Source organism: Myxine glutinosa, chromosome 2, assembly GCF_964187855.1.
Source record: "Myxine glutinosa chromosome 2, kmMyxGlut1.1, whole genome shotgun sequence".
Taxonomy (NCBI): Eukaryota; Metazoa; Chordata; class Myxini; order Myxiniformes; family Myxinidae; genus Myxine; species Myxine glutinosa.
In genome coordinates, this window is record NC_136262.1 from 88,084,402 (window position 1) to 88,111,981 (window position 27,580).

The following is a 27,580-nucleotide window of genomic DNA, read 5'->3' on the forward strand; positions in this document are numbered from 1 at the left end:
AGTAGTTCGTTTATTTTTCCAAGATATTTCGCTCACAAGGTTCAGACATATATATATATATGGTGGTGGCCATCTTGGCGTTTGACGTGGCGACCCAATTTTCAATAGCGTTCTTCCTTATGCCTAGTTGCACCCACACACCAAATTAGAATTCGGTCCTTCGCTTACGCACGCACGCACGTACGTCCGCACGCACGCACGGAGGGGAAAACCACAGTCCCCCTTTCGCTCCGCGGTGCGACGGGGGACAATAAACTGAGAACAGCACTCAGCAGAGTGCAAACCGCCGCCAGGCTGAACAGTTTATATTTTGTATCCCACTAATAGGCCGGATCTGGATTCGGACCTGAACCCAAATCTAATCGGCTTGTCATTGTCACCTACCCAACTCATCCACCTAGTTTTGTCAGAACTCAACCACTACTTTTTGAAATATCATGCTATATATCGTTTTTGGCCCCATCTTTCAATGGCAAAGAATCATTTGAAAGTTTTAAAATTCCCAGATTTGTATCTTTACCAAAATCGAATATATTCGCCCTTGTAAAACACTCAACGAGTCCACTAAACTTCGTCAGAATCTGTCCACACCTTTTTGAGATATTGTGCTATATATCGTTTTTGGCCCTTTCCCTCAATGGTGAAGAATCACTTAAAAATTATATTATCCGGATCCAGATTTTGACCAAAATCCAATTATTTATAACTCGTCACACACCCAACTTCGTCAGAATCCATCCACAACTTTTTGAGATATCCTTTTCACAAACAAACAAACAACCACAGACAGACACAGATAGACATGGGTGAAAACATAACCTCCATCCACTTTTGGTTGCAGAGGTAACAACAAAAACAATGATAACATTATAACAAAGCATGTATTAATTAACAATGGAGCTTCCCGATGTGGAATGTGAAACAGCAAAATGGTCATCGTCATCTCCTGAGTTGATAAAAAAAAAAAAAAACCACCTTTAGAGGCCATTTTTCCCCGCAAGCGGGGGTTGGCCTTTTTCGGGAACTGTGGTTGTTGTTGTTTTTCGGTCCCCTTTTTGAAGCAATGTTTTACGGCCGGATGCCCTTCCTGACGCCAACCCTTTTTGCCGCCTTTAACGACAAGCAGGGAATTACCAGTGAACTGGTACTCAATTTGCCGACCTCGGAAGGATGACAGGCTGAGTCAACCCCCCTGGCGTTAATTCAGCGATTGACCGGGATTCGAACCCAGGATCCTAGGATCCTAAGCCGGCACCCTAGCCGCTAGCCCAACACGAGGGACTCCTGAGTTGATAATTAATGACAAATAATCAGGAAGAATTCACATGTTTTAAACACGGTCATGTTAAGATATATAGAGCAGTTTAATAGGTCCTTCCACGGCATGGCATTCTAATTACAAAATAAATAATAAAAATAATGATAACATTGTAACAAAGCATATATTAATTAATACTAATAATAATAATAATAATAATTCATTTATTTTGTATAGCGCTTTTCAAGAAGCCCAAAGGCGCTTTGACAGAGTGCAAAACATAATGCATAACAATACATGAAAACAACAATTGCAAAAAGACAAGAATCAATATTTAAATATTTAAAGCAAAAGGAGGGAGAAGGAGAAGAGATTGTCAGGGGTTAAATGCTGTGGGTTGAATGTTGAATGCAGTGTTGAACAGGTGGGTCTTTAGTGATGTTTTGAATGTGGTGAGTGAGGAGGAGTCTCTGATGGTGTGAGGTAGTGAGTTCCAGAGGGTGGGAGCAGCGATGGAGAAGGCCCTGTCCCCCCAGGATCTGAATTTGGTCTGGATGGGGGGGGGGGGGGGGGGGGGTCAGGAGGTTGGTACCAGCAGAGCGGAGGTTGCGGGTGGGAGTGTGTCTGGAGAGGAGGTCAGCCAGGTAGGATGGGGCCAGGTCATGGAGGGCTTTGTATGTCAAGAGGAGGATTTTGTACTTGATTCTCTGGGGGATGGGGAGCCAGTGAAGCTTGTAAAGGACGGGGGTGATGTGGTCACGGGTCCGGGAATGGGTGAGTAGACGGGCAGCGGAGTTCTGAATGTATTGGAGTTTATTGGTGATTTTTGAGGGTGAACCATAGAGGAGGCTGTTGCAGTAGTCAAGACGGGAGGTGATGAAGGCGTGGATGAGGGTTTCTGCAGTTGTGGAGGAGAGGGATGAGCGGAGACGGGCGATGTTTTTCAGGTGAAAGAAGGCTGACTTTGTGATCTGTTTAGTGTATTTGTCGAAGGAGAGGGTTTGGTCAAAGATGACGCCAAGATTCCGGATGTGCGGGGAGGTGGATACTGGGATACCGTCGATGTTGAGGGCAAAGTTATGGGTGGATTTTGTGAGCGTTTTTGGGCCAATGATGATTATTTCAGATTTATCACAGTTAAGCTTGAGGAAGTTGATTTGAAGCCAGGATTTTATTTCAGTGATGCAGTTTGTCAGGATAGAGTGGGTGTCGGTGGAGACGGACTTGGTGGAGATGAAAAGCTGGATGTCATCGGCGAAGCAGTGGAATTGGAGACCATGACGGCGGATTAAGTGACCGAGGGGGGACAGGTAAAGGATGAAGAGGAGGGGGCCAAGAACTGAACCTTGGGGGACACCTTGGGGGAGGGGAGCAGTGGGGGATTTGCAGTTATTGATGGAGATGAACTGGCGTCTGTCAGAGAGGTATGATTTAATCCAAGAGAGGGCAGTGCCGGTAACGTTAAAGGTGGATTCAAGTCGGGTGAGGAGGATGGTGTAATCGATGGTGTCAAAGGCAGCGCTGAGGTCGAGGACGAGGAGAATGTTGAGGTTGCCAGCGTCAGAGGAGAGGAGAAGGTCGTTGGTGATTTTGAGGAGAGCAGTTTCAGTACAGTGGTTGGAGCGGAATCCGGATTGGAATGTTTCATACAGGTTATTGGCAGAGAGGTGATGTTTGAGTTGAGTGGCTACAGCACGTTCCAAAACTTTTGACAGAAAGGGTAGGTTGGAGATGGGTCTGAAGTTGTTTAGGGTGTCAGGGTTTAGACCAGGTTTTTTTAGAATGGGGGTAACAGCAGCAATTTTGAGGGAAGGTGGGACGATGCCTGTAGACAGGGAGGAGTTTATTGTTGCAATGATAAGTGGAGAGAAAGCAGGGAGGGAGGCCTTGACAAAGCTGGAGGGGATGGGGTCAAGAGTGCAGGTGGCAGTTTTCATTCCTATGAGGAGTTCAGAGAGGTCAGTAGGGGAGATTGGGGAGAACCGAGACAGGGGATGGCAGGACAAGGGGGGGCAGGTGGTTGGAGGGGGAGCGGGTGCGGCGGTGGTCAAGCTGTTGTAGATGTTGTCAATTTTGCGTTGGAAGAAAGAGAGGAAGGAGATGCAGTTGTCTACTGTGAATGACTGGGTGGTGGTGTTCAGGGGGCGGAGGAGTTTGTTTATTGTCGAGAAGAGTGCTTTTGGGTTTCCGGAGCCAGAGTGGATAATTTGAGAGTAGTAGGCAGAGCGGGCGCGGGAGAGGGCATCTTTGTAGTGCTGTAGGTGGTCCTTGTAGGCTTGGGAGTGAACTGTGAGACCTGTTTTATTGCGGAGTCTTTCAAGTTGGCGAGCACGAGTTTTCATCAGGCGGAGTTCAGGGGTAAACCAGGGAGCAGAATGGGTGAAAGAAACTGTTTTGATTTTTACAGGCGCAAGCTGGTCAAGGCAGGAGGAGAGAGTGTGGTTGTAGTAGTCAGTGAGGTCGGAAGGGGTGTGGAGGTCAACGAAGGGAGAAGTGGACATTTTTTCAGAGAGGGTGGATGAGAATGAGGTAGGTGAAAGAGCGTTTAGCTTACGGAAGTTGATAGTGTGATAATGTCTTGGTGCTGGGGTGGGGATGTTGATGGTCATAGTGATAGCTAAGTGGTCAGAGAGGGTGAGGTCGGAGCCAGAGAGATGGTGCAAAATTAATCCAGTGGAGCAGACAAGGTCCAAAATGTGACCACGGATATGGGTAGGAAAGTTGACATGTTGAGTGAGGTTAAAGCAGGTGAGTAAATCAGTGAAGTCAGTGGTTATTGTGGAGTCAGTGGAGTCCATGTGGATATTGAAATCACCAAGGAGGAGGATTGAGGGGGAGAGGGAACATAGCTGGGTCAGAAAGTAGGAGAAGTCAGACAGGATTGATGGGTGTGGTTTGGGAGGGCGGTAGACGACAGCCATGACTGACTGCGTGCGACCAGAGAGTTTAAAAGCCAGGTGTTCAAATGATGAGGATGAGGCTGGTCCTGATGTCTTGATGGTGGATAACGGCAATTCCACCACCTCGGCCCTCCGAGCGTGGTTTATTGACGTAGGAATATCCATTGGGTGTGGTGAGGTTGAGTGTGTAGTAGTCCAGAGGTTGTTGCCAGGTTTCGGTGAGACAGAGAAAGTCCAGTTTGTTATCCAGGATGTATTCGTTCAGGATGAGGCATTTGTTGTTGAGGGACCGGGCGTTGAACAGGGTGAGCTTGATGTTGTTTTGAACAGCAGGGATGAATTCAGGTGATTTAGCCAGGGTTCGTAGGCAGGAGGTGCGATTGTGTGCATTGCTGTGACCAGGTGCGCTGGGACGAAGAGTGAGTGCGCTGAGCCGACCAGAGGACGGGGATGGAGTGACCTGATTGCAAATATACAAACTTACGACCGGAGCCACGGTGAATGTACCTGGGTCGTCGGAGGAGTCCATTTGATTTGATGGCAGAGATGCATGATGGGGTGGAGCGGGTATTGAGCAGGAGCCTTGCGGCGGAGTACCGCAGAGCCATGCCAGGCAGGAGCGGAGAGACGAGACGGGGCCAAGGTTGAGGAGGTGAAACAATGGTCCCAACCCACGGGAGCGGGCCCGAGGAAACGAAGGAGCCAGGTAGGTGAAGCCAGGAGCAGAGCCGGGACCAATCAGAGGGCAGGCAGGAGCAAAGAGACGATCACGAGGCCAAGGTTGATCACGCAAAGCGGCAAATGCAGCGGCAATCGACCGCCGCCGCTACAAATCAAGATCACGGCGGGAAACCACCACCAAACCGCTGCGATGGTCACAACCCACGAGAGCGTGCCCGAGGAAACAGCGAGCAGGCGAAGGAGCCGGGCAGGCGAAGCAGGGAGCAGAGCCGGGGCTATGCAGAGGGCAGACTCAATGGCCAAAAAATCCGCACGACCACCAAAAAAAGCAAGCAACTGACAGTGGCCCGGTCGAAGAAGCGGCGAGCATGTGACGCCTGCGTCCTCTTCATACCGGACCGGAAGCGGCAGATGTATGATTTGGCAATTTGGCAAACACACATATTAACAACAATAATAATAGTAGTATGTATGATTTGGCAATAACCTCTTCCCCAAGCTCTTCCCCAAGCTCTCACCCAACCCCTCACCCAACCCTTCCCCCAACCCTTCCCCAACCCCTCCCCCAACCCCTTCCCCAACCTCTCCCCCAACCCCTTCCCCAACCTCTCCCCCAACCTTTCTCCCAACCCCTTCCCCCAACCTCTTCCGTACTGGCCAAAGCACAACTGAGCTTGGTGAAAAGCAAGCTAATGCTCAAGCAGTACAGCAGGCAGGTATGTTAGCTACAAGGCCGCAAAACCAATGAAAATTTGGTCCAATGGACCAACGTGCCTAGTCCTTTTAATCGCTGAGCATCCAGTAAGGAAGCAGCACGTACCATTTCGAAAGTCTTTGGTATGACTCGGTTGGGGTTTGAAGCACCGACCTCCAACATTCAGAGCGGGCGCTCTAACCATTACACCACTGAGTCTGGTACCCTGTTATTAGCAACACGTTATCTTCAGTCTGATTGAAAGTCAACCAATATCACCGCCTAACACAAAAATAGGACCACGGGTCCTGAAGCTCACCTGGATCAGGAGCAAAAGTCACTCAAACCCCCGCATACCCACCGAGACCCTGATTTTTTTTTATGCCGTGAACAAACTTTGATGCATCGTGGGTGATGATGGTTGTGGTCAAGTTTCATCAAAATCGTGCATGTAATTTCGGAGAAGAAAGCAAATACCTATTTGAGGGGAGGGGGGGGGTCAAACACCTCCCTCCCCTCCCCTATGACTACCTTAATGAGTGCAGATTTTGATGCAGTCAATACACCTTTGTTAGGCGTCAGATATGAAGCTTGTGGCCAAGTTTGATCAACATTGTGTGTTTGGTTCAAGCGATAATGACTGAAGTGTTTACGGACTCACTCATTCATTGAATGACCTACGGACACTGCTCGATCACACAAGCTCACCGGACTAAAGTTCAGGTGAGCTACAAATGGTACACAAACTATACTCTTAACTACATGCCTGTCAGGTTGCATCAAATTATATGCAAAGTCGTGTAATCTATCATTGCAGTTGACATGGAGTGCTTCCTTTTCTCCAAAGGACTGATCTCAGGCCATCAGTTTGGATTCAGACCAGGTCACTCCACCCTGAATATAGTGGTTCTGCTATCCCAACAATTGATGAAGGCCCTCAATTTCAGACAATAAATCAGGAGAATCTCTGTGGACTTGTCTGGAACCCTACCTCGCTCGACAAACTCAGCTTATGGCATCCAAGGCTGTACCCCATCTCGTTGCTTAATAACTTCCTCCCCTTTCACAGTCAGCATGTGACTCTCAATGGGATCCTCTCATGTCCTCTCCCTGTCAATGGCGAATTTCCCAAAAGCAGTCCTGTTCACGTCAGTGCCCAAATACAGACGTGAGCTGAAGGATGACGGATGAAAAGGCAGAGGGTGCAGGTGACGACTGCATCCTCTGCCTTTTCATCCGTCATCCTTCAGATAGGCAACCTCTTCCCTCTCTCCAGACCTTAATATAATCATGAGCTGGTCCAACACTTGGAACAAATCTTTCAACCCTGACAAATCTCAAACTCTCACTGTCTGAAATAACCATCTGGTGAACGTTCTGATATACTTGCTCAACAAACCTATCAAAGAAGTTGAGTCCTTCTCCATCAGCCACAACCTCTCTTGGGCAAACCACATCTCTAAGTTGGCCTCCACAAGCCGTCGACTGGGCATCCTCCGTCATGCCAAATCCAAACTTGTCACAACCTATAAGGAATTTGTGCAGCTTCATCCACAACCCAATAGAGTACGACTCTCCTCTTTTGGGTGATGCAGCTGCCTCACTCCTTGCAATCTTGACGCTGTGGATATCAAGCCCCTCAAAATCATTGGAATCTCCCGTGATGAAGTCAAATCTCTGGGCCTGTTACTCCATCACAGGCAGGATGATGACGTGTATAGGACTGCCTCCTTCTGATCTTGCACCTTTTGCCTGGGTTCTCTCCACCTCTTACAAGCTCGTTCGACCTCATTCTTCCCTCCAGGGCTTTATGATAGCTGTTCAACTCCTCCTTGGGAAATCCACCATCCATATTCATTATCTTGTATACCCTCATTAACCCTTCCAAAGGCCACCCCTTCCTTTCCAAGTTAGTGTTTTCTCTACTCTGTCGACCCTCCTTTGTCTTTGATTCCATTGCTGCTTCATCCCTGGTTTACCCTTCCCCTTATTTCAGCCCCTTTCTGGTTGTGTGTGAGCTTCTATCCATCTTGTTCAACCACTGTGTCCTCCAAGCCCACCCACCCATCCGCTTGCTCTCATTCTTCCCCATGCCCATCATTCCTCCAAATGTCCCTCTGTTGCATCCCTCTCCCCTGCTGCTGATATATTTCCCCACTTTCCACTATGTTCTTTCTGTTTTGTTCTGTGTTCTAGCTCTTCCACGAGCCTCCAATTTGTGTACAAAAAAAAAAATCCACTGGGTGCCTTCATCAGGCAAAACACGTGGCAAGCGTATGGCTGATTTAAAATCTAACTATCTTTATAACGCAATGGAGAACACACACTTGCACAGATTAATCCTCATGTTCACTCCTCATCGAACATGCCAAAAAATAAAAACTTGGTGAGAACACCAGTAATTCCTCTTACCAGGGCACAAAATGCTGAAACACGTCGTGACCACCCATCAACCCGAGGAGTTCACTAACGACACTGAGAAAGAAGACAAGACAAGCAATTAAATGTTAGAAACTCGTCCAAACAAACCAACGGAAGGTAGCACAGCCAAACATATAATAAAGAACACCAATCTTTCCACAGAGGAATCAAACGTGCATTCACATCCTACTCAAAATCCACGAGCACAGTTAATCAATGGGATAAATGAGTGAACACTTCCATCACAATCTAGTGCAATATGTTAAAAAGAAAGCAACATGACTCAAGTTATCAGAGAGCAAGTGATACAATTCCAATGATGACATCATCGGTATGGAAAAAAAAAAATGAAAAAAAAAAAACATTTTCCCCAAACATGGATCTTCATGGTCCTGGTCCTGTATCAGCAATACTCGTTAATACTTTTTCTACTTAGTTTACAACCAGTATCACATGAAATTCCCAACGATGCGCGAGTGCCACATAACATTTTTTGTTAAAAAAGACAATTAACAAAGGGAGGACACCGCAACTGCTCTTCATATTAGCACCACATATGTTAAAAATTCCGGATTCGAAAACACTATGTTAAACAAATCGTTTTCAGCATTTGAGTATAAAGGAATGTGTGAAAATTGAGACCATTCCTCTTTAAACACAATACTTAGGAAATAACTGAGGCACAAATATGTATAATAAAAAAAGGAAAAAAAAAGTAATCAAAATTTTTGGAGGACCCAAGGTCAAATACTGTTTGTCATGCCTCTGTCCATATAGAAGTACACTATTGTCTACTGGTCTGTTTTGGATGTGATGTACATTGTACAAGCCCCCCATTGTGTGTACACACACACACACACACACACACACACACACACACACACACACACACACACACACACACACACACACACACACACACACACACACACACACACACACACACACACACACACGGTCTGACAAGAAAGTTCCAGGACTGCTGTTTTTTTTTCTCGACAAGTGGCAACACTTGCTTGGGTTTCGTAATGGGACATGTCTTGTAATCTTCGTGTCAGTACAATGTTAGCCGTTCTATTGATTAGTTGTGTTTTATAGCCATACTTGAGCTTTGTTTAAATTATAAGTGTTGCAATCGTGTTTTGAAGATGAACAACAATGGAACATCATTCTCCAATTTCCATGGAACAGAGAATCATCAGGTTTTTGGTAAAACGACATTAAAGTGGCATGGACATTTTCGACAAGTTGAAGCTGGTGTACAGGGAAGACACAATGTCAAGATCACAAGTGTTTGAGTCGGCCAAGAAGTTTGTGGAAGGGAGAATGGACGTGAATGAAGACGATACGCGGTTGGGATGCCCATTGATTGCCAAAACAGACGAAAATGCTGAAAGGGTGAGAATGTTGGTCTGATCTGACCAACGTTGGACAGTCAAATTGATAACGGATTGACAACATGTTGATAACAGAATGTTCCAGGCCTGGTAATCGATTTGATGGCAGAGATTTTAATGTTCTGAATTTGATGAATGAAAGATTTGAATTTGATGGCAGAGATGGCACATTCAAATCTCTGCCATCAAATAAATTGCAAATCAATCACACCACAATTCTGAGACATGAATCTTTTTGGATACACAAACGTCGGACAAAGTTCCCTCAAGGCATACATTTTGACCATTAACGGATGCTCTAACTCATTCAATCTACCTCAAGTCATTCACCATAACTCATTCACTTCATTTTTTCATTTGTCGTTAACAAATGTAGGCAGTGTATGTATATTAATATAAACAGTATATTAATATGTGCTTGGATACAGTGTTTATATGGTGTTGTTGTGCGAGTGTTGGTGTTGGGCTAGCGGCTAGGGTGTCAGCTTAGGATCCTAGGATCCTGGGTTCGAAACCCGGTCGATCGCTGAATTAACGCCAGGGGGGTTGACTCAGCCTGTCATCCTTCCGAGGTCGGCTAATTGAGTACCAGTTCACTGGTAATTCCCTGCTTGTCGTTAAAGGCGGCAAAAAGGGTTGGCGTCAGGAAGGGCATCCGGCCGTAAAACATTGCTTCAAAAAGGGGACCGAAAAACAACAACTACCACGGTTCCCGAAAAAGGCCAACCCCCGCTTGCGGGGAAAAATGGCCTCTAAAGGTGGTTTTTTTATACAGTGTTTATATATGTAGTAGTGTACAGTATCAACTGACTGTAAGCAGCCATTAACGATATCGCTCTCCTTTTTGTATGTATATTATTACCTCTGCCACCGAATGTGGATGAAGGTTATGTTTTCTCCACTGTCTGTTTGTCTGTGAACAAAATATATCAAAAAGTTGTGGACTGATTCAAACAAAATTTGGCAGAGAGGTAGTGTATGTGACAAGGACGAAATGATTAGATTTTGTTGAAGATCCGGATTCGCATCCAGCTAGCAGAATTTTTTTTTTTTTAAGTGATTCTTCACCATTGGGAGATAAGGCCAAAAACGATATATAGCCCGACATCTCAAAAAGTTATGCACGGATTTCGATGAAACTTGGTGGACAGGTTGTGTGTGTGACAAGGACGAATTGATATATATATTTGTGGTCACATCGGCCAACTGGTACATACACTCCAAGCCAGATCAAAGGCCTATTTGCACCTATTCTTAGTTGAATTTGGAGCATCCATGGCCGCAAACCAAAATCAAAACAAATCAGGCAGCAAACCTGAATTCTCTCCCCACCAAGCACTCAAAATGACGGTGTGAGTGGATCACCATGCCCAGCAGGAGAATAATTTCAATGGAGAGTCGTTACTCGCACAAACACCATTATCCTCCAAAAGAATTATAAAAGCCAACATGGTTTTCACACCAACGATAGATAGTAATCCAAATAACTCAGAGACCCAATGAATTTAAAGTGTGTAATAAAACAGGGAAGGGAAAGCACAGGAATGCAATGATCTGTGTTATTTACAACAAGAAATATGGGCTACAGGGATTTGTGGAAACAAAATATTCTTACTTAGCCTAACCTTGGTGTCTCAGACACTCCAGTAGAAAGACCAGAGAGAGATATCGCCAAGACAAATGAAATACACAATTGCAGTCCATGCAGGCACAGCATCTCCCATGGAATGACCACCAAACTGGAGCAGCCAGAGGCAGGTAAGGCAGGGGTGGAAGGGAAGGAGGGATCTGCGGTCCCGCGCGTCAGCAGCAGAGCTGGCTCGAGCTGTGGCAGTAGCTTTCGGCCAGACAAGCAACGAATGGGGCTGATGGGGCGTATAGGCCCCACCTCCCTGGGAGCTTCCTTAGGCAATGACTTTCTAGCCAAAAGCCAGACCAGACCAACACAGATTTCCGGTCAATCCCCCTGACCCGTGACATCACCCAGGGCTGCCTGCTCTGTGCAAATTCGTGATTTAGGCACCACCCGAGGCAAAATCATGCCCCTGAGCTTCTTGACCAATCCAGAATGTTCCAGGCCTAGGAGGGGCACATGCCAAAACTTGCACCTTGGTCGGCCTGCAGGGCTGCCATTCTCCAAAAAGCAAAATTTACAGAGGGTAAAGCATTAACAAATAGCCCCGAGTGGGCTGACAGTCATTTCTTCATGTTGTAGTTCAGACCACCACTCCTGGGGAGGCCCCCTGATACGAAATCGAAAATTCTAAGATTGGGCGATTCTGCAGACCATCGAGTAGAATAGCTGGATCAGGTTTTGGAGCAATTGGTTGGTAAATAAGAGACGCATAGGGATCCAAAGTTACCCGCCACCCCTCCCCTGGGAGCCCCAATGATCCGAATTGGAAAAATACCAAATCGGCAAATGCAAGACCGAGTGATCCTGCGGACCATCGGGTAGAAGCGCTGTATAAGCGTTTTAGAGAATCAGTTGGTTAGGGTAAGGGATAAGAGACGATTAGGGATCCAAAGTTTCAGGGAGTAAACAAACCCCCACTGGGAGCGCCCATGGTACAAAATCGAAAAATCGAAGCCTGAGCGAATGTGTGGGCCATCGAGAAGAAAGGCTGTATTGGGTTTCAGTCACAAATAAGCCAAAATGTCACAAATAAATGCGCAAAACAATTATCAAAGAATAACTGCAAAGAAACGAGGCTGATCCTGAAAACATACTGTTACGGTTTTGGAAATGTACCCGAAGGAAGAGCATTCATGTACACGTAGGATTCCCCAGAATGAGATATTCCATGCCTCTTTCTGTTCCTCCTATCTCTCCCTCCTATCTCTGTCTAGAATGAGTTATTCTATGCTTCTTTCTGTTCCTCCTTTCTCTCCTTCCAGATGAATGATGGTGCCATGTCTCGCGTGTGTAAGTAAGTCCATATTAGGGTTAAGTCTTTTCTTTGTCTTTTTGCCTTTCATATATGATTGCTTGACAATTACTTTCAGATATAAATACATGCTTAATGATTATTGCTTGTGTGTTCGTGTATGTGTATGTGTGTGTGTGTGTGTAAATACAGTACAATATAATAATTAAATATACTACAAATCAATGTTGATAGGAATCAGTGGTTGCTAGGATACGGCAGCATGCCAAAAACCGTTATAGGTTACAGTTTGAACATTTGAAGTGTAGTTTGATCGAGAGGTAGGTGGTGTGGTCATGCTGGTTGGTAAATTGATGTATTTAAGGTAAGATGCGAATGATTTAATGATATTATCATATTATCAAGTGTGTAAGGAAAGTTATAAATATATGATAACACATTAAATCCTATTGCGAGTAAAGTTGGAATAAGTGATGTTGCATTGATGGGTTGACTGACTGCCTGGACGCAACTGAAATTGTGGATCTACTGATTTACCATCAATTGATGTGGATCCATGATCGAGGTTGTGGATCCGCCGTTTGGAGAGGTCCTGGGCTGAAAGGATTGAAACCTCAAGGAAGAATGGTGCCCAGCTGATGATCCATGCAGTCGGGAAACGAGTCAATTGCTTACGGGTTGACGTTCTTGCTTTAGGTGGAGAAACTATGTTTGAGGTTTGCAATTTAAATAAAGTTGAATATGGGATGTTGTGACATTAACATCATTTACAACAATCCTTTAAATTATTTATATTCAAGTTTAGGAACAACCGATACTGTACAATTAATTAAGTGTGTGTGTGTGTGTGTGTGTGTGTATGTGATAGAATTGTGAGGAACAGAAATGACAAAACGAGGTGTGTGTGTGTGTGTGTGTGTGTGTGTGTGTGTGTGTGTGTGTGTGTGTGTGTGTGTGTGTGTGTGTGTAAATAAATAGTTGTTACATTTCCAAACCTGCTCGTTTGTCTTTCCTTTCATTGATCTGATATAGCGTGTACATAATAGATAGACATGAGTTTTGCCCTACCGATTGACTCCCCAATTAGCCGACGCTGCACCGACAGTTCCACTCGGGCGTAATAAGTACTCAGGTGCGCGTTGAAGGTGTGGGCCAATAAGTAACATGACAAAAAAGGCGCAAGGACCCTGTTTGACTAAATTATCCCAACCTGCATCCGTAGTTGCTTAACAACCAGAGTTACTCATGGCCTGGTGGCCTCAGGGTCGGTCGTGGTAACAATCTGAGTGCACACCTCATGAGCCTGGCGCATGTGCCAATACCATAAAAATACCTTTATCCAACGAACAAAATCAAAGCCATAAACCAACTAGCAATACCATTATTGCAGTACAGCTGTGGAATAATCTATTGGCTACAATCAGAAATCAATAAACTAGATATAAAAACAAGGAAACTCCTCACAATATACAAAATGTTCTCGAGAAATCAATGCATCCCGAGAATGTACCTGTTGAGACGAGGAGGTAGCGGCCTGATGGAGCTCAACCAAGTGCACAGAATGATAACTGTAGGACTAGCTGAGCAAGTTAAAAGTGCAACAGATTACCAAATACAATTTGTAAGCAAACACCAAGACAACAAATCAGAGAAGGCATCCCTAACCCACATAGAAAAAAATTATAGAGGTGTGAATGGAAGATGTCACACATGAAACAGAACCAGCAACAAATACAGACCCAACGATTGAAAAAAAGGACAAAGATAAATACAAAATGAAACGTCAACAGATATACACCGACAACTGAGAAAAATTATAAAAGAGCAGGAAGGTATGAAACAGAGTTGGATGGATTGAACGTAGAAAAACAATGCTCATTGGAATGAGTTCAGAGAATGAGTTCTAAGAAGAGTTCAGCTCAACTGTGATGAAGAACAAATCATCATAAATGCCCAAGGCCAAGGACACTACACCAATGGCCTTAAGCAGATGGCAGTACTGATTCAATCAGACAAGTGCAGGTTCTGCAAGGTAGAAACAAACTATGAGCCACCTCCTATCAGGATGTAAAAAAAACATGTCAGAACAGCTGTATATGTAAAGGTACACCAAAGTAGGTAAAGTAACCACTGGCACATCTGTAAAAGTCTCAATAACCCAGTTCCAGAAAACTCATTGACACATGAACCAAAAGCAATCACTGAAAACAAGGAAGTAATGCTCACGTACGACCTGATGATCCCACCAAGCATGAACATAGAAAACAAAGCATTGTGATTGGATATAGTACTGAGGTACAAAAAAAGAAGAGAAGGCATTGCTAATTGAGGTATCAGTCCCCAGAAATTTTGGCCTAAACAATGCAGAAATCAAGAAACTTCAAAAATGATGTGAAAATATGGTGGAAGCTGAAGAGCGTCAAAACTGTACCAGTGACAATTCGAGCAACAGGAATGATAAAAAGAACCTCACACGTATCCTAACTAGAACGACGTCGACCGATATGCCTCCGCCCACATTATTACATCATCATACATACTTCTACCAAATTTAAATCTAAAACCATTCAGCTGTTCTCAAGTATCACATTATTTTTTACCTGACATGACCTCTGACCTCACCAAAATCATAAAATCACCTCACTCCTCACCTTTGATGCCAAAATCTAATCAGTTAATCTTTGCATCATAATATATATATTTATACCAAGTTTGGTCAAAATCCCATCACCGGTTCACAAGTTAGAACAGTAACAAAATTTTTACTTAACGGGACCTCTGACCTTTGACCGTTGACCTCTAGACCCCAAAATTTAATCAGTTCATGTTTATATCATTATATATACCTTTACCAAGTTTGATTTAAATCCCTTCAGCTGTTCTCAAATTATCACATTTTTACCCGACATGACCTCTGACCTTTGATGCCATAATCCAACCAGTTCATCTTTGCATCATATATACTTGAACCAAATTTGTTCAAAATCCCATCACTGGTTCTCTAGTTGGTGTGGTAACATACTTTTTGCTTAACATGACCTCTGACCTTTGACTTATTGATCCCAAAATCTAATCGCTTCATCTTTTCATCATTATACATACCAGTACCAAGTTTTGACTTGGATACCTTCAGCCATTCTTAAGTTATAAACCTATTAAAGACTTTGACCTCTCGACCCCAAAATCAAATCAGTTCATCTTTGCATCATAATACATACTTGTACCAACTTTGTTCAGAATCCCATTACTGGTTCACAAGTTATCGCACTAACAGGATTTTTACGCAACATAACCTCTGACCTTTTGACCCCAAAATCTAATCAGTTCACCTTTACCTCAATATACATACCTGCCCCAAGTTTGACTACAATCCCTTTAGATGTTCTCAAATTATCGCGGCAACTGCAAAAACCTATCACGGATGGATGGACGGATGGACAGCCGGACAGAAAACCTGAAAACATAATGCCTCCGGTGACTTTGTTTGTATTGACTTTGTCGCCGGAGGCATCAAAATAATCCCTGGGAATATTATGACAAACAAACTGCAGTTGGAAGCTGTACGGGGCACAGTGACGATCCTCAAAAGAGCCCTCAGAGATAACAATCCTCATAAATATGGAGACAACAACCACCGACACACAGACGCACGCAGCCACGCACAAACACCATTCATGGAGGAGCTTGTACATAAATGTCATCCAAAACAGACTGTAGTAGTCTAGTGCACTTCTGTATGGACTGAGGTATGACAAATGGTATTTAACCTTGGGTCCCACAAATCATGAGCCAGCCGTTCAGATAGGAAAACCATCAGAGCAATCAATAGGTTTACTTGTTTTTACTAAACATGTGTGTGCCTTCAAGGGATTTGCATAGGTTCGGCCTCTATTAAGCATGAACTCAGCATAGTTACAACCCCTTGCATCTCAGTAGGATTGTACTGTAGCCAATACCAGGAAATGAATAAAATTCCCAATTTTATAGGCTAGTCCACCAGAGGGAACAACAAAAGACAATGCAAGTTACTCAAATAGTTTGACACTGATAGATAATAAGGTGGAGTTCTTGTTCAAATGCAGGTGCATTCCATAGACTCGTTGTAAAGCAAATGCATATTGTTGTGGTTGTGCCATAAAGGCAAACCCCCTATAGTTCATTGCACGACAACATGTAGCCTGCAGTAGTTAGTTATTTCTTATTGAATGTAAAGATTAGCCCTTTCCCATTGCGTAGTTAATCAAGACCAATATGCGTTGAAGTTAAGCAGGATTTCAAACCTTTGTGAAGTTAAAGGAAGCCATTTAGATGTGCAGGAAGGTGTGGCCAACACCCCAGGCCCACGTGACTAATGGGCTGTGAAACCTCCCCTGAATGAAAGAGGGAAGGAGGAATGAAACCTTCATTTGGGGAGGAGGGATCGAAGGCCAGCACATGACCAACCTTTGCCAATGGGAGGCTGTCGAAATTCTGGAGGCTTTTGGGATCTGGTAAAAGCGTGCGCCGATCGCATTTCGATCTCTTGCTTTGGGGATTTCGCTGCACCACGACCTCCTGCTCTGGACTCTCTTGCTTTTGGACTTCACGGAGGACACACCTGAGCTCTTGGATTTTGCAGCGCGCACGACAAGACCTCTCTTGGATTTTGCCTCGTGGACGACACCCCTCTTGGATTCCCCAGCGCCGAGGAGACGCCTCTTGATTTCGCCTCGTGGTCCACAATTCTCTTGCCTTTGTCCTTCGCCAACACTTCTCTCTTGCTTGTTGCGTCGACGCTCGACACCCATCGCTCCTTTGCCGATCTCTTGCGCCATCCGGCTGACCTGCAAGCTTGTCCAACCGCTGCTGAAGTTCATCGAACATTACCACATCCAGACTGCACATCGAACTGCGCACGGCGCACAGCCGCGGCCCCTTTGCGGCAATCCCAGCACGTACATCGGTACGCCAATAACCAGTGTCTTTTCCCCTGCGTGTGTGAGAGTGTGAAGGCGCCAAGTCGGGGTTATTATTAGGTAAGAGTTGATAAGCTGCATCTTAGTCTCTGTTTCTCTGTGCCTTCAAAATAAAAGGCTGTACATTTTGTTACATTCAAACCTGTTCGGATATGTCTTTTCTCCATTGGCCTAGCATCATCCGAGACCAAATTTGGCTTTAATCAGGTCCATAAATCACGTGAGGTAACACCGCTTTCCACAACGTGCAAATCCGCTCGGCACACAATTGAATAAGGTGTGTGAAAGTGAGGGTTTGATTCCCGATTTCTACGGTCACGTGTCTTGAAGGTATTTGGGAATATTGACCAGCAAGCTCTTCGGCGCGTGGCTGGGAGATTGGCGATCGGAATTGCTTAGCAATCCGCCAACCACGAGTTTAGTAGTCGTGGACGGCGGCCTCAGTGGACCCGTAGTTTGAGGGGGAGCGGGGCATAAACCCCCCTTGGTACATCGACGAACCCGGGATCCGCAACAATATATTGGGACTACAACACCTAAGGCCCAAATAAAAATAAAGATAGCTAGGCTGTGCATTCAGAGCGTGCAAGTACATCAGCACCGTGGTATGCCCCTGTGACACAGCATCAACCAATTACCCTTTCCTGGCAAGTTATCAGAAATAAATTCAGATAAACCCAAAGCACTCTGTACATGGAAATAGATCCATGTACCACTGCTCAAACTCGGACTGGAATTAGAACTTTTCCAGCAAAAGATATTACAGGCCTGGGGATTTCAGATCTCATCGGTAACCGTTTTTCGGTTCCGTGATTTAAGGTTATGGGAACCGATGGGAAACAAAATTCCGGTTCCGTGCCCAAACCTAACGTGAAACGATTTTTTTCCCTTCAGAATTTGTAAAGCAAAACATTTGTAATACAAAATTTAAAATGTAGTCTCCAATAATAAATCCTGTCATTTACATGTATGCAATGTAATTAACGCATGTTCATTATTGAGGTTGATGTTTATTATCAGAGAAGAGCAAATTCTGTCAATTTGATTGTGTATACCCTTATGAAATAAAGGTTTTAAAAATTATTTTAAGTCATATGATGATTCTCCATTTTTTTAGAACTGACTTTCACAATATTTTCTGTCTCATGAGTTGTAACGCAAGACGACAACGGACACCTTTAATGCTTCAACTATTATGTAAACCAACAACAAATCGACCCCCACCCCCATCCCTTCCCCCCTCCTCTGTTCAGGCTGCACAATTTGAGAACCCCACCACGTCTAGCACAGCACTGTACTTACTACTACTGTACATACTCGTTGATTCTCCCTTATTATTAGGTTTATGATACAGCTTTTCAGAATTTCTCCACCACAGAATTAGAGAGAAACAAATCAAAACAAAATACTTATTTCAAGTCAAACTGAACAGTTTAATAACATAGTACAACTTCCATAAGTTTCGGTGTAACAACTTAAAGGTCATAGGACAATAAATGGATTGTATTGCAAACTGTGCGATGTTCCGCAAGTCCCATGTCCATATAATACATCGGAACAACGTGAAAAAGTTCGTTTTTAAAATCGAGCCCTATAGGTGGGGGCGGAGTGACGTCACTTCCGCTTAGTAACGGCACCACGTGCCCTAGAGCGATGAAAACAATCACGCCGCACGCTTGCAGTGTGTGTGCTTTGTGTTTGCAGACTTGCGCAGGAAAGTGCTAGATTTTGTGTTGTTGCAACGGTTTAACTTACGACTTTCGTCACATACTACTGGCCACTTATATCAGCATGTCTTACAACTATTTTGACAATCTTCCAAGCAAAGCTAAAGAGAGATACGAGACCAAGTTATCGGCAATTGGCCTTGCAATTTGTCCGTACCGGTTACCGGCAAGTGCGTGGATCAACGACCCGACGGCTTGGCCGGATGTTCAGTTCGCGGATGTGTACATGTACCTCATGAGCACACCAGGTATGAAAGTACATCCGGGTACTTTCACCCTCTGAAACCTGACAACCGAACGGCCGATGAAAGCAAACACGCGTAGCAATGCGTGCGCACATGTTTATACATGCGCGATACACACAACAGTTACTTACTTATATTTTCAGTAGCTGTGATGTAATGAAAATACTAATTGAAGTTAAAAGTAATAGTTTATACTGTATTTAAACTTACCCAGCCATGCAAGTGCAGTGGGCAGCTTGCACTACTCCGTCACTGTTTGTGGCTAGCCATGGGCGATGTGAAGGGTCATTAGCCCGCTGTGATGGACGTACATCAGCTTTCAAGATAATCAACCCTGTTGCAGACTTGACATGATGTACTGTCTGCATGAAGCCAGCAGTGAAGTACCGATGGGCCTCCAGTGACTTATAAGCCTATTGCTGTAAGTTATAAGTTGTTGCTGTATATAAGTTGTATAGCTGTTGCTATAAGCTGCCCACCCACTATGCAGGACTCGCTGCGTTGCCCTGATGAAACCCCAACAAGGGCGAAACCAGGTCGGTAACTGTGAGCTTTTGCATGCACTCATGATTGTATTTGAAATAAGATCTAAAATTATGTACTGCTAGATGGCTCCTCCGGAGTTTGGCAGGCAAGGCGTACATACGTACGTGGCGGTGACGTCACTGGCAGTGAGGTTGGAGCACTAAAGAATTATATTCTGATTGGTTACTCCCGACCGCATCTAGGCGACACCATATAATGAGTGGATACCAGAGATAATGTACCGACTATACCGTGTGGCAGACGGTGCTTGTCACTCCCATTAAGGTACAGCTATAGCTAAATGGGATACCTTAATGGCAGTTCACCACTGATAGTATGGAGTCGAATAATGACTGATGTGTGTGTGTGTGTATATATATATATATATATATATATATATATAACACATACACATATATATACATACACATATATATACATACACATATACATATATATACATATACATATATATACATACACATATACATATATATACATACACATATACATACACATATACATATATATACATACACATATATATACATACACATACACATATACATATATACATACACATATACATATATAAACATACACACACACATATATATACATACACACACATATATATACATACACACACATATATATACATACACACACATATATATACACACACATATATATACATACACACACATATATATACATACACACACATATATATATATATATATATATATATATATAGTAACGGATTTGGGAAACCGTGCACTTTGTGTAATTTATTGTAAATATACCCCCTTTGTAAATAATGTAATGATTCTTTGTAAATACCTCCATTTGTGTAAAGGTCAAGGGTCGTCCCCTGGTTAGTCCACCGCACCACGTAGCAAATCATAGGATCTCTCAATAGTTATATCGTTATTCTGTGTTTCAGTTAAGGCCATGTGTCCAATAGTCGATCTTACGTTGCATCAAATCAAATAAGATAGAGCCCCTTTTCCATAGCGTTTGCCTCCATTACCAACTGCATTCGCCTACATCTCCAACAGCATTCGCCGCCATTGGCCATGTGCTCCAACTCGGAGAAGAAGGGCGTGGCCCGCCCATCGTCATCAAGAGGTGGAGCCAAGAAGCCCTTACGACCAACCAGGAATCGGTGGGCATGGCTTGGTAGGATGTGGCTATATAACCCGTCACGGGAAGCCCCCACCGCCAGATGAGCGAGGGGGCCAGATGAGAGATGAGTGAGGGAGCATGCATTGAGAGCGCTTGAGGCAGAGTTTTTGAGGGAGGTGCGCTGGACAAGTTCTGTGGAGTGAGGTACGAGAGAGGTACGAGAGAGAGCCGACGCTGCTTCAACCAGCCCCTGCGCGCACGCCGCTTTGACGCGCTGCCGCGAAGCAACGCCGCCGTGTGAACCAGAGTGCGGCGAGTCGGCGGCCACTCACCTCCAGCCCTGCCGTTTGCACGGACCTGAACCTCATCCTTCCAGCCCTGTGGTCCCACCTTCTCATCCCTCCAGCCAATCCTACCTGCAATTCCCCATTCGTGTGAGTCTGTTTGTGTTGTCTTGTCCCTGGGGTTTAAGTAAGCCTGTATAAGTTAAGCTTGCTCTGTGTCTATCTTCACTGTATATTACTTTTATTCCTTGCTTCCTTGCTTCCTTTGGTTTGTGTAAATAATTAATAAATCTTTGTTCTTTCTTTACCTTTGGCTTTTTCATTCTCGTCCGATCGTCCTTGTCTTTTACCCATTGATATACGTGGCACGATTTGGCCAATGCTCAGGATCGGGTTAGTCTTTGCTAATGGCTCGAACTTCGGGTTGCTAAAACCGCTCGGCAACTCGTCCATCTAAAACCGTGGTTCGAGCGGGAGTCCCTCCCCTGCTTCGCGGTCAGGAGTGGCACTCAGGTCCTTCGGACTTTTCATTGACCAATTACCCTGGCTGCTCCCGACCGGAAGGAGCATTGGGATTTTCAGGACTCACGTCAGTCAGTTACAGACAAGGGGCTAACCCCTCCTTGATAAGGGGAAGGCCGATGTCTGAGATCCGTAACAATTGGTAGTCAGGAGTTGGGATCTGGAACCTGGGACTAAATTTATTTAGCCCAAATTTTGGACACCAATTGTGCTATTGGCCGTAACAATTGGTGTCGGGGAGTGAGATTCGGACCCGATGTGCGCTTAATGCACTCGAAATTACGAGCGGCCAAAATTGTTATGAACATCCAAATTAAAGTCGCGCCATGGATAATCAAGGCGATTGGGTGCCGGTAGGGGAGTTAGAAGAAGGGTTAGAGTCAACCCAGGACCCCAGAGAGGAGGTGGGAGTAATGCGGGAGGAAGGCAATACGCATTCAGTGGCGGAGGTTTCAGGCGCACAAAATGGCGGCGGCTCGCACGTGGCTGCGGAGGCCACGCCCGCTGCACCAATGGGGGTAGTCCAAATGCAGGCCCTCATGGACCAATTTATGGCACAAATGCAGGCGTCCCTCAACCTGCAGGGGGACAAATCAGGGGCGGAAATCAGAGAAATGAGGGACGAAGCGAGGGGTAGCAGTGCCCAAATTGGGAAGTTGGACAGTAAATTTGGGGGATTAGAAAACCAAATCGGGGGATTGAGAGACGGGTTAAGCAATATGGAAAATGAAATTGGGGAATTGAGGAATGATATGGGAAGCCAAATCGGGGGGCTCGACGGCAAAATTGGGGGGCTAGAAGCCAAATTTGAGGGGTTAGACAATAAATTTGAGGGGTTAGACAACAGGTTAGAAGGACTGGAAGGTAAATTGGGGGGCCAACTGGAGGACGTGGGTAATCAAATTGGGGAAATGAAGGATGGGTTAACGGAGTTGGAAAATAGAATGGCCACCCAGGAGAACCAAATGGAAGGGGTGAAGAATGGGTTAGGGGGGTTAGAAAACACCATGGAAGGCAAATTGAGGGAAATAGGGGAGCAATCCGCCCGGGAAATTAAACAGATGGGGAACCAGATAGAGGAGGTAAAAATCGGGTTGGAAACCAAATTGGATGCCCAGAGGAATGATTTGGAACAGATGAGGGCGGCATCTACCAAAGAGATGGGAGAGATGGGGGAGGAGATAAGGCGTGGAGTGGGCGAAGAGGTCGCGGGGGTACGCGAGGAGGTAAAGCGGGGTGAGGAGCGCATGGAGAAAGAGGTGAGGAATAGTACGGCTAGGTTACAGGGGGGCATAGAAGACCTGACGCGGGGAGTAGAGCAGCTGACGGTGGGACAAAAGGAGTTAGGGGAGCAGGTGGAAAAGAACACGGCGGTAATAGGAGGGTTGAAAGCGACCCAGAAGGAAATAAAAAAAGAACTGATAGCGACAAAGAAGGAATGTCAGATGGTACACGAAGGGTTGACAAAGAGGTTGGACGAGGTGACAGAGGCAATGGAGACAAAAGAACGGGAAGTAAGAACGCACATAGAGACGACCAAGGTGGCCTTAGAGGAAGAAATTGAGGGGGCGCCCTGGGAAATAAAAGAGGTGAGACAAAAATTAGAGGAAGTGGAAGAGGGGGTAAGTGAAATTAAAAAGCGACGGAGGGAGACTAAAAAGGAGCTGAAGGAGGAAGTGATGGAATTGGTGCAAGGTCTGTGCTCAAATCGTGATGATGTGCTTACTGACCAAATAAAGAGTTTGCAGGTGGCAGAGGAGGAGCGAAGACGAGGTGCCGAGGTGAGTGGCGATATACTCAGAAATGTATATGGTGTGAGGGGAGATTCAGTGAGCTTGGGTGTTGGTTTAGACCCGGGCGTTCGTGAGAGGCCGCTGGTGAGGTGTGCGACTGGTGCAGAGTGCGTGGAAAGAGGAGGTGTGCGAGGATGTCCGACTATGGGGAGTGCGGAAGGTATTTGTGAGTCAGGGTGTGCGGCGGTGATCGGGTGTGTGCAAGAAAGCACCCCCATGAGTGGTACGGAGTATGTACCGGGAGAGAGTGCGCAAGAAGGTGCGTGAGAAAGGTGTGGAACGGAGGTGTGTGTGAGGAAAGAGTGTGCGCCAAGGAGTGAGTGTGCTGCTGAGAGTGAGAGTAAATGCACGCCAGAGTGTGGTGGTAAGAGTGACACGGAGTACGAGTTGGTTGTGGCAGGTGAGGAAGAATGCACACCTGGAATGGAAGAATGCACACCTGGAATGGTCGAGCGCGTGTGGGAATGCACACCTGAGTTGGTGGTGAAGCGCGTGATTGGGTGTGCAGAAGAGTGCGCACCCATGGTTGTCACAGAGGATGTGACCGAGGAGTGGGCGCGAGGAGGTGTGTTGATGAAGTGTGCGAACGATGAGTGTGTGTCAAGGTGTGCGGTGGCCAGGTGTGTTACGAGGTCTGTGAGCGTTATGAGTAGACCAGAGTATGGAGTGAAAGAGAACGCACGAGCGAGTACGGTGGTGGAATTGACAAAATGTGGGGGATGTATGAGTAACAAACGGAACGAGTGGTGTGAGCATGTCCGGGGAGCATCGACCCTAAACGGAGCAGCGGTTAGACCAACTTTTAGCCGACGTGAGCCTTCGGTTCGTGCTGGGCTTTGGGTGCTGCGGGAACCGGCGTGGATCGTAATCACGGCAGTTTCAAAAGAACCGCCGTGCAGGATCCCCGCCGGGCCTCGCTCTGCACGGTCGCGTCCGTGCTCCGCTAAGCGGAGTGGGCGGCCCGGTAGGAAGGGTCGGCACGGCGACCCCTTGTGGTTGAGGCGTTCCGGCAGGGCGAGATCGGGGCACCGGGCGGGAGACCGGACGGCTCCGCGCCGAGGTGGACCTTGGAATCTCAGCCCGAGTAAACCTCCTCCCCTGAACCGAGTGCCGGACGGCTCCAACTGCAGGAAACAAACCACCCGTGTTCATTGCTCGGCTTGGCAAAGCCGAGCTTTGAGCATGTAAAGACGCACCGAGGCTCAAGTTAATTGACATTTGGTAGGGATAGGGAATTGGTGATTGGCAAAAATTGATGAGCAAAATTTGATTGGCAGATGATTGGCAAATTTTGGATTGGCAAGAATTGGAATCAGATGGGCAAAATTGATAGTGGGAGATGCCCAATGTGCAAGGATGGTAAATCTGCCATCCCTCACATACCCGGGCACATGAGCATTAGTTATGGGGTTTTGGCAGTGTAAGCTCGCCGAGGGAGGGTTTGGATAAATGGATTAGGGATCTAGAAGGATGACCATAGGTGACATGAGAGTTAAGTAGCGACATGATACCTGTAGTCGGGGACGTCGGTAGATTAGTTGGATTATGATGACGAGGGAGCGTAATAATATAAGGGGCGACTGGGAAGCGCGAGTTTTATTAGGGCACCAGGTAGTTAGATGATGCAGTGTGTTTGTGGTTTATCGAATGAGGCATTGCGTATGGAAGAATCTTTGTGTTGAGCAAATGAGGCAATGCTCGTGAATGGTGCCGTGTGTGTGTTGAAAGTGTATTCAGTAGCGTATTGTGAAAAGTGTGAGGTGATTGTGCATTGTATTGAATGAATGAAGAAGCCTGGGAGGAAGGAGGGTGCAGGTGGCACCAGGTATGTGGGCACAGGTGTGCAAATCCAGGTGAGGATGGTTGTGTGGAATAGCTGGTCTGGGATACATGGAGTATGGAATGGATGGTGTGGAGTGAGTATGGTGGAACATGTGGAGTGGAGTGGTTGGTGCGAAGGGAGTGTATGGGAAGGATGGACCCCTATTACGAATACCCGGGGAGGGTAGTTTAAGAGTTAGGTAGAGGGTATAGGTAAATTGTGGTTGGATCTTGGCATCTGTGGTGCATGTGGAAGAATGGTGTTTGGATGGGTGCATTAGTGACGTGGAAATGGCTGGGCGTGTGGCCTGTTAGTGTGTGTGGTTGGTTGGACACTCCGCCACTGTGAGGATGTCGGCCAGGTGAGGCCGCAGGTCGGCTCTGGGAGCGGGTAGAGTTGTTGTGGATGGGGCCCGAGGATCCGGAGGACGGACCCGGGTAGCCCAGTGCCAGAGAGGGCACCGTGGGGGTAAGTGCCAGGGAGGGCCTTCCCCAGTTAGATAGGTTAGGTAAAGGAGCAGGTAAGCTCGGAGGCAACTGCAGTGGTGGAGGTGTGCAGGTGAGTAGACCTGCTGGGAGAGCCACACAACTCAGTCCCGAAATTGTGCAAAGGCACAGGGAGTTGAATCGGGGGAGTGAGACCCCAAATTGATGAGCACCACAGTTTGGTCAATGGGAATTGGTTTTTAGAACCACATAGAGTAAGATAGCCAATGGATTGGCAGGGAAAGACCCCGGGTAGTGTAAAGTGTGTTAAAGTCATTTAGAAGGAAGATAGGATTGAAATCTCCTCGCACCATCTGCATCCACTCACCTGAGGTGACGACAGAACTCCACACCGTGCCATGTGTTGTTGTTTTATTTTTGTGCAAATGTTTTGGAAATGTGAGACGCATCATGACGTGGGTGAGACATTGTGCTGGTTGTTCCATCTCTCCCTCCTTATGAGGATTGATGATGAATTGGTGATGGAAAATTTGGTTAGACATTGGGATTGGTATGAATTTGGATTAGGGGAGATATGGGAAGACAGGACGTAGTGACGAATTGTAAATTGCTGTGTAAATACGGGGTAAGGGGCGAGGGTAGAGTAGGTGACAGGGGGGGGTGACGTACGGTAGGGACGAGCTTTCTCTCTTCGCTCTCCGTGCGCACCTCGCTCTGCATTACCTGTGTTGATGTGTACCCTTGCGCCCTTGCCCTCGCTAATTCTGCTTTGTCTTCCTTCCCCACCCATGGACCGTGCTCTCTGGGCACTGAGGGGGAGCGTGCGGGAGCCCGCCATTGTGTGCCCAAATTCCCGCTGCAAGCTGCCTGCATCCACGCACCACTTATGGACCACAGTACTGTGGCCGAGCACCACTTATGGACCACACGTTGTGTGGCATGGCCCCTCTGCTGGGACCGGCCAGGTTGGCCAGAGAAAGATCTCGCTTGCGGACCACGGTCACGGTGGCACCTAAGCCATGCAGGTGGACCACCATAGTCGGCCCCTGTTGGCCATAAATAACCACATTGGACACGGTTTGTGCTTTTGTTTTATTATTGCAAATAGGCAGCAAGCCAGAAGAACGACAACACCAAGAACGACGGCCAGCAGAGGGAGCAGAACAAGAAGAAGACGTCATCCTTCAGCCTTATTGGAAATGTGATGACTGTGCATTTTGGTGCTTATTATTGGTACTCTTTATTGGTGCTTTGGTGTTTGCATGCCCGGGGATGTATGACAGAATCTCAATTCTGCATCCCCCGGGCATGTGAGGTGGTGCGTCGATGCAGTGCATGCTGTCTCCTCCCTCCCACAGGATTCTTTTTGTTTCCTAAAAAAAACAATAACAGGTCCTGGGTTGCGTTTTTGTAAATAGTCAAAATAATGTCACTTGTAAATAATGCTCCCCACCGTCAATGTTGAGTTTGAAAATTAATTCCGCAATTCGGTTATTCTGTGGGTGTGAATCTGTTAGGTAGGGTGCAACGCAACAGGGGGACATATTTATTTGTGTTTTAAAACTGTTGCACTCAGGGTCAGGTTAATTATAGAGGGTATTACACCTGCGTGCCACATTAAGTTAAAGTTTTATCGGCCCGGGACGTGCCTGGAGGAGGAAGGGGGCAGTGTAACGGATTTGGGAAACCGTGCACTTTGTGTAATTTATTGTAAATATACCCCCTTTGTAAATAATGTAATGATTCTTTGTAAATACCTCCATTTGTGTAAAGGTCAAGGGTCATCCCCTAGTTAGTCCACCGCACCACGTAGCAAATCATAGGATCTCTCAATAGTTATATCGTTATTCTGTGTTTCAGTTAAGGCCATGTGTCCAATAGTCGATCTTACGTT

The 27,580-nt window shown here is 46.0% G+C and overlaps 1 protein-coding gene across 5 annotated transcripts in view; it reads right to left on the reverse strand.

Moving 5' to 3' along the window:
* LOC137421616 (E3 ubiquitin-protein ligase RNF115) overlaps window positions 1-27,580 on the reverse strand; it is a 100,321-nt gene that overhangs the window by 34,941 nt on the left and 37,800 nt on the right. For 3 of the 5 annotated variants that reach the window (XM_068107844.2, XM_068107846.2, XM_068107843.2), the window contains one exon: window positions 7,946-8,008. The exons of the other annotated variants lie outside the window; for them this stretch is intronic. In XM_068107844.2, the coding sequence (XP_067963945.1) occupies window positions 7,946-8,008 (63 nt within the window). The remainder of the gene's footprint in view (window positions 1-7,945; window positions 8,009-27,580) is intronic. 5 annotated transcript variants of the gene reach the window in all.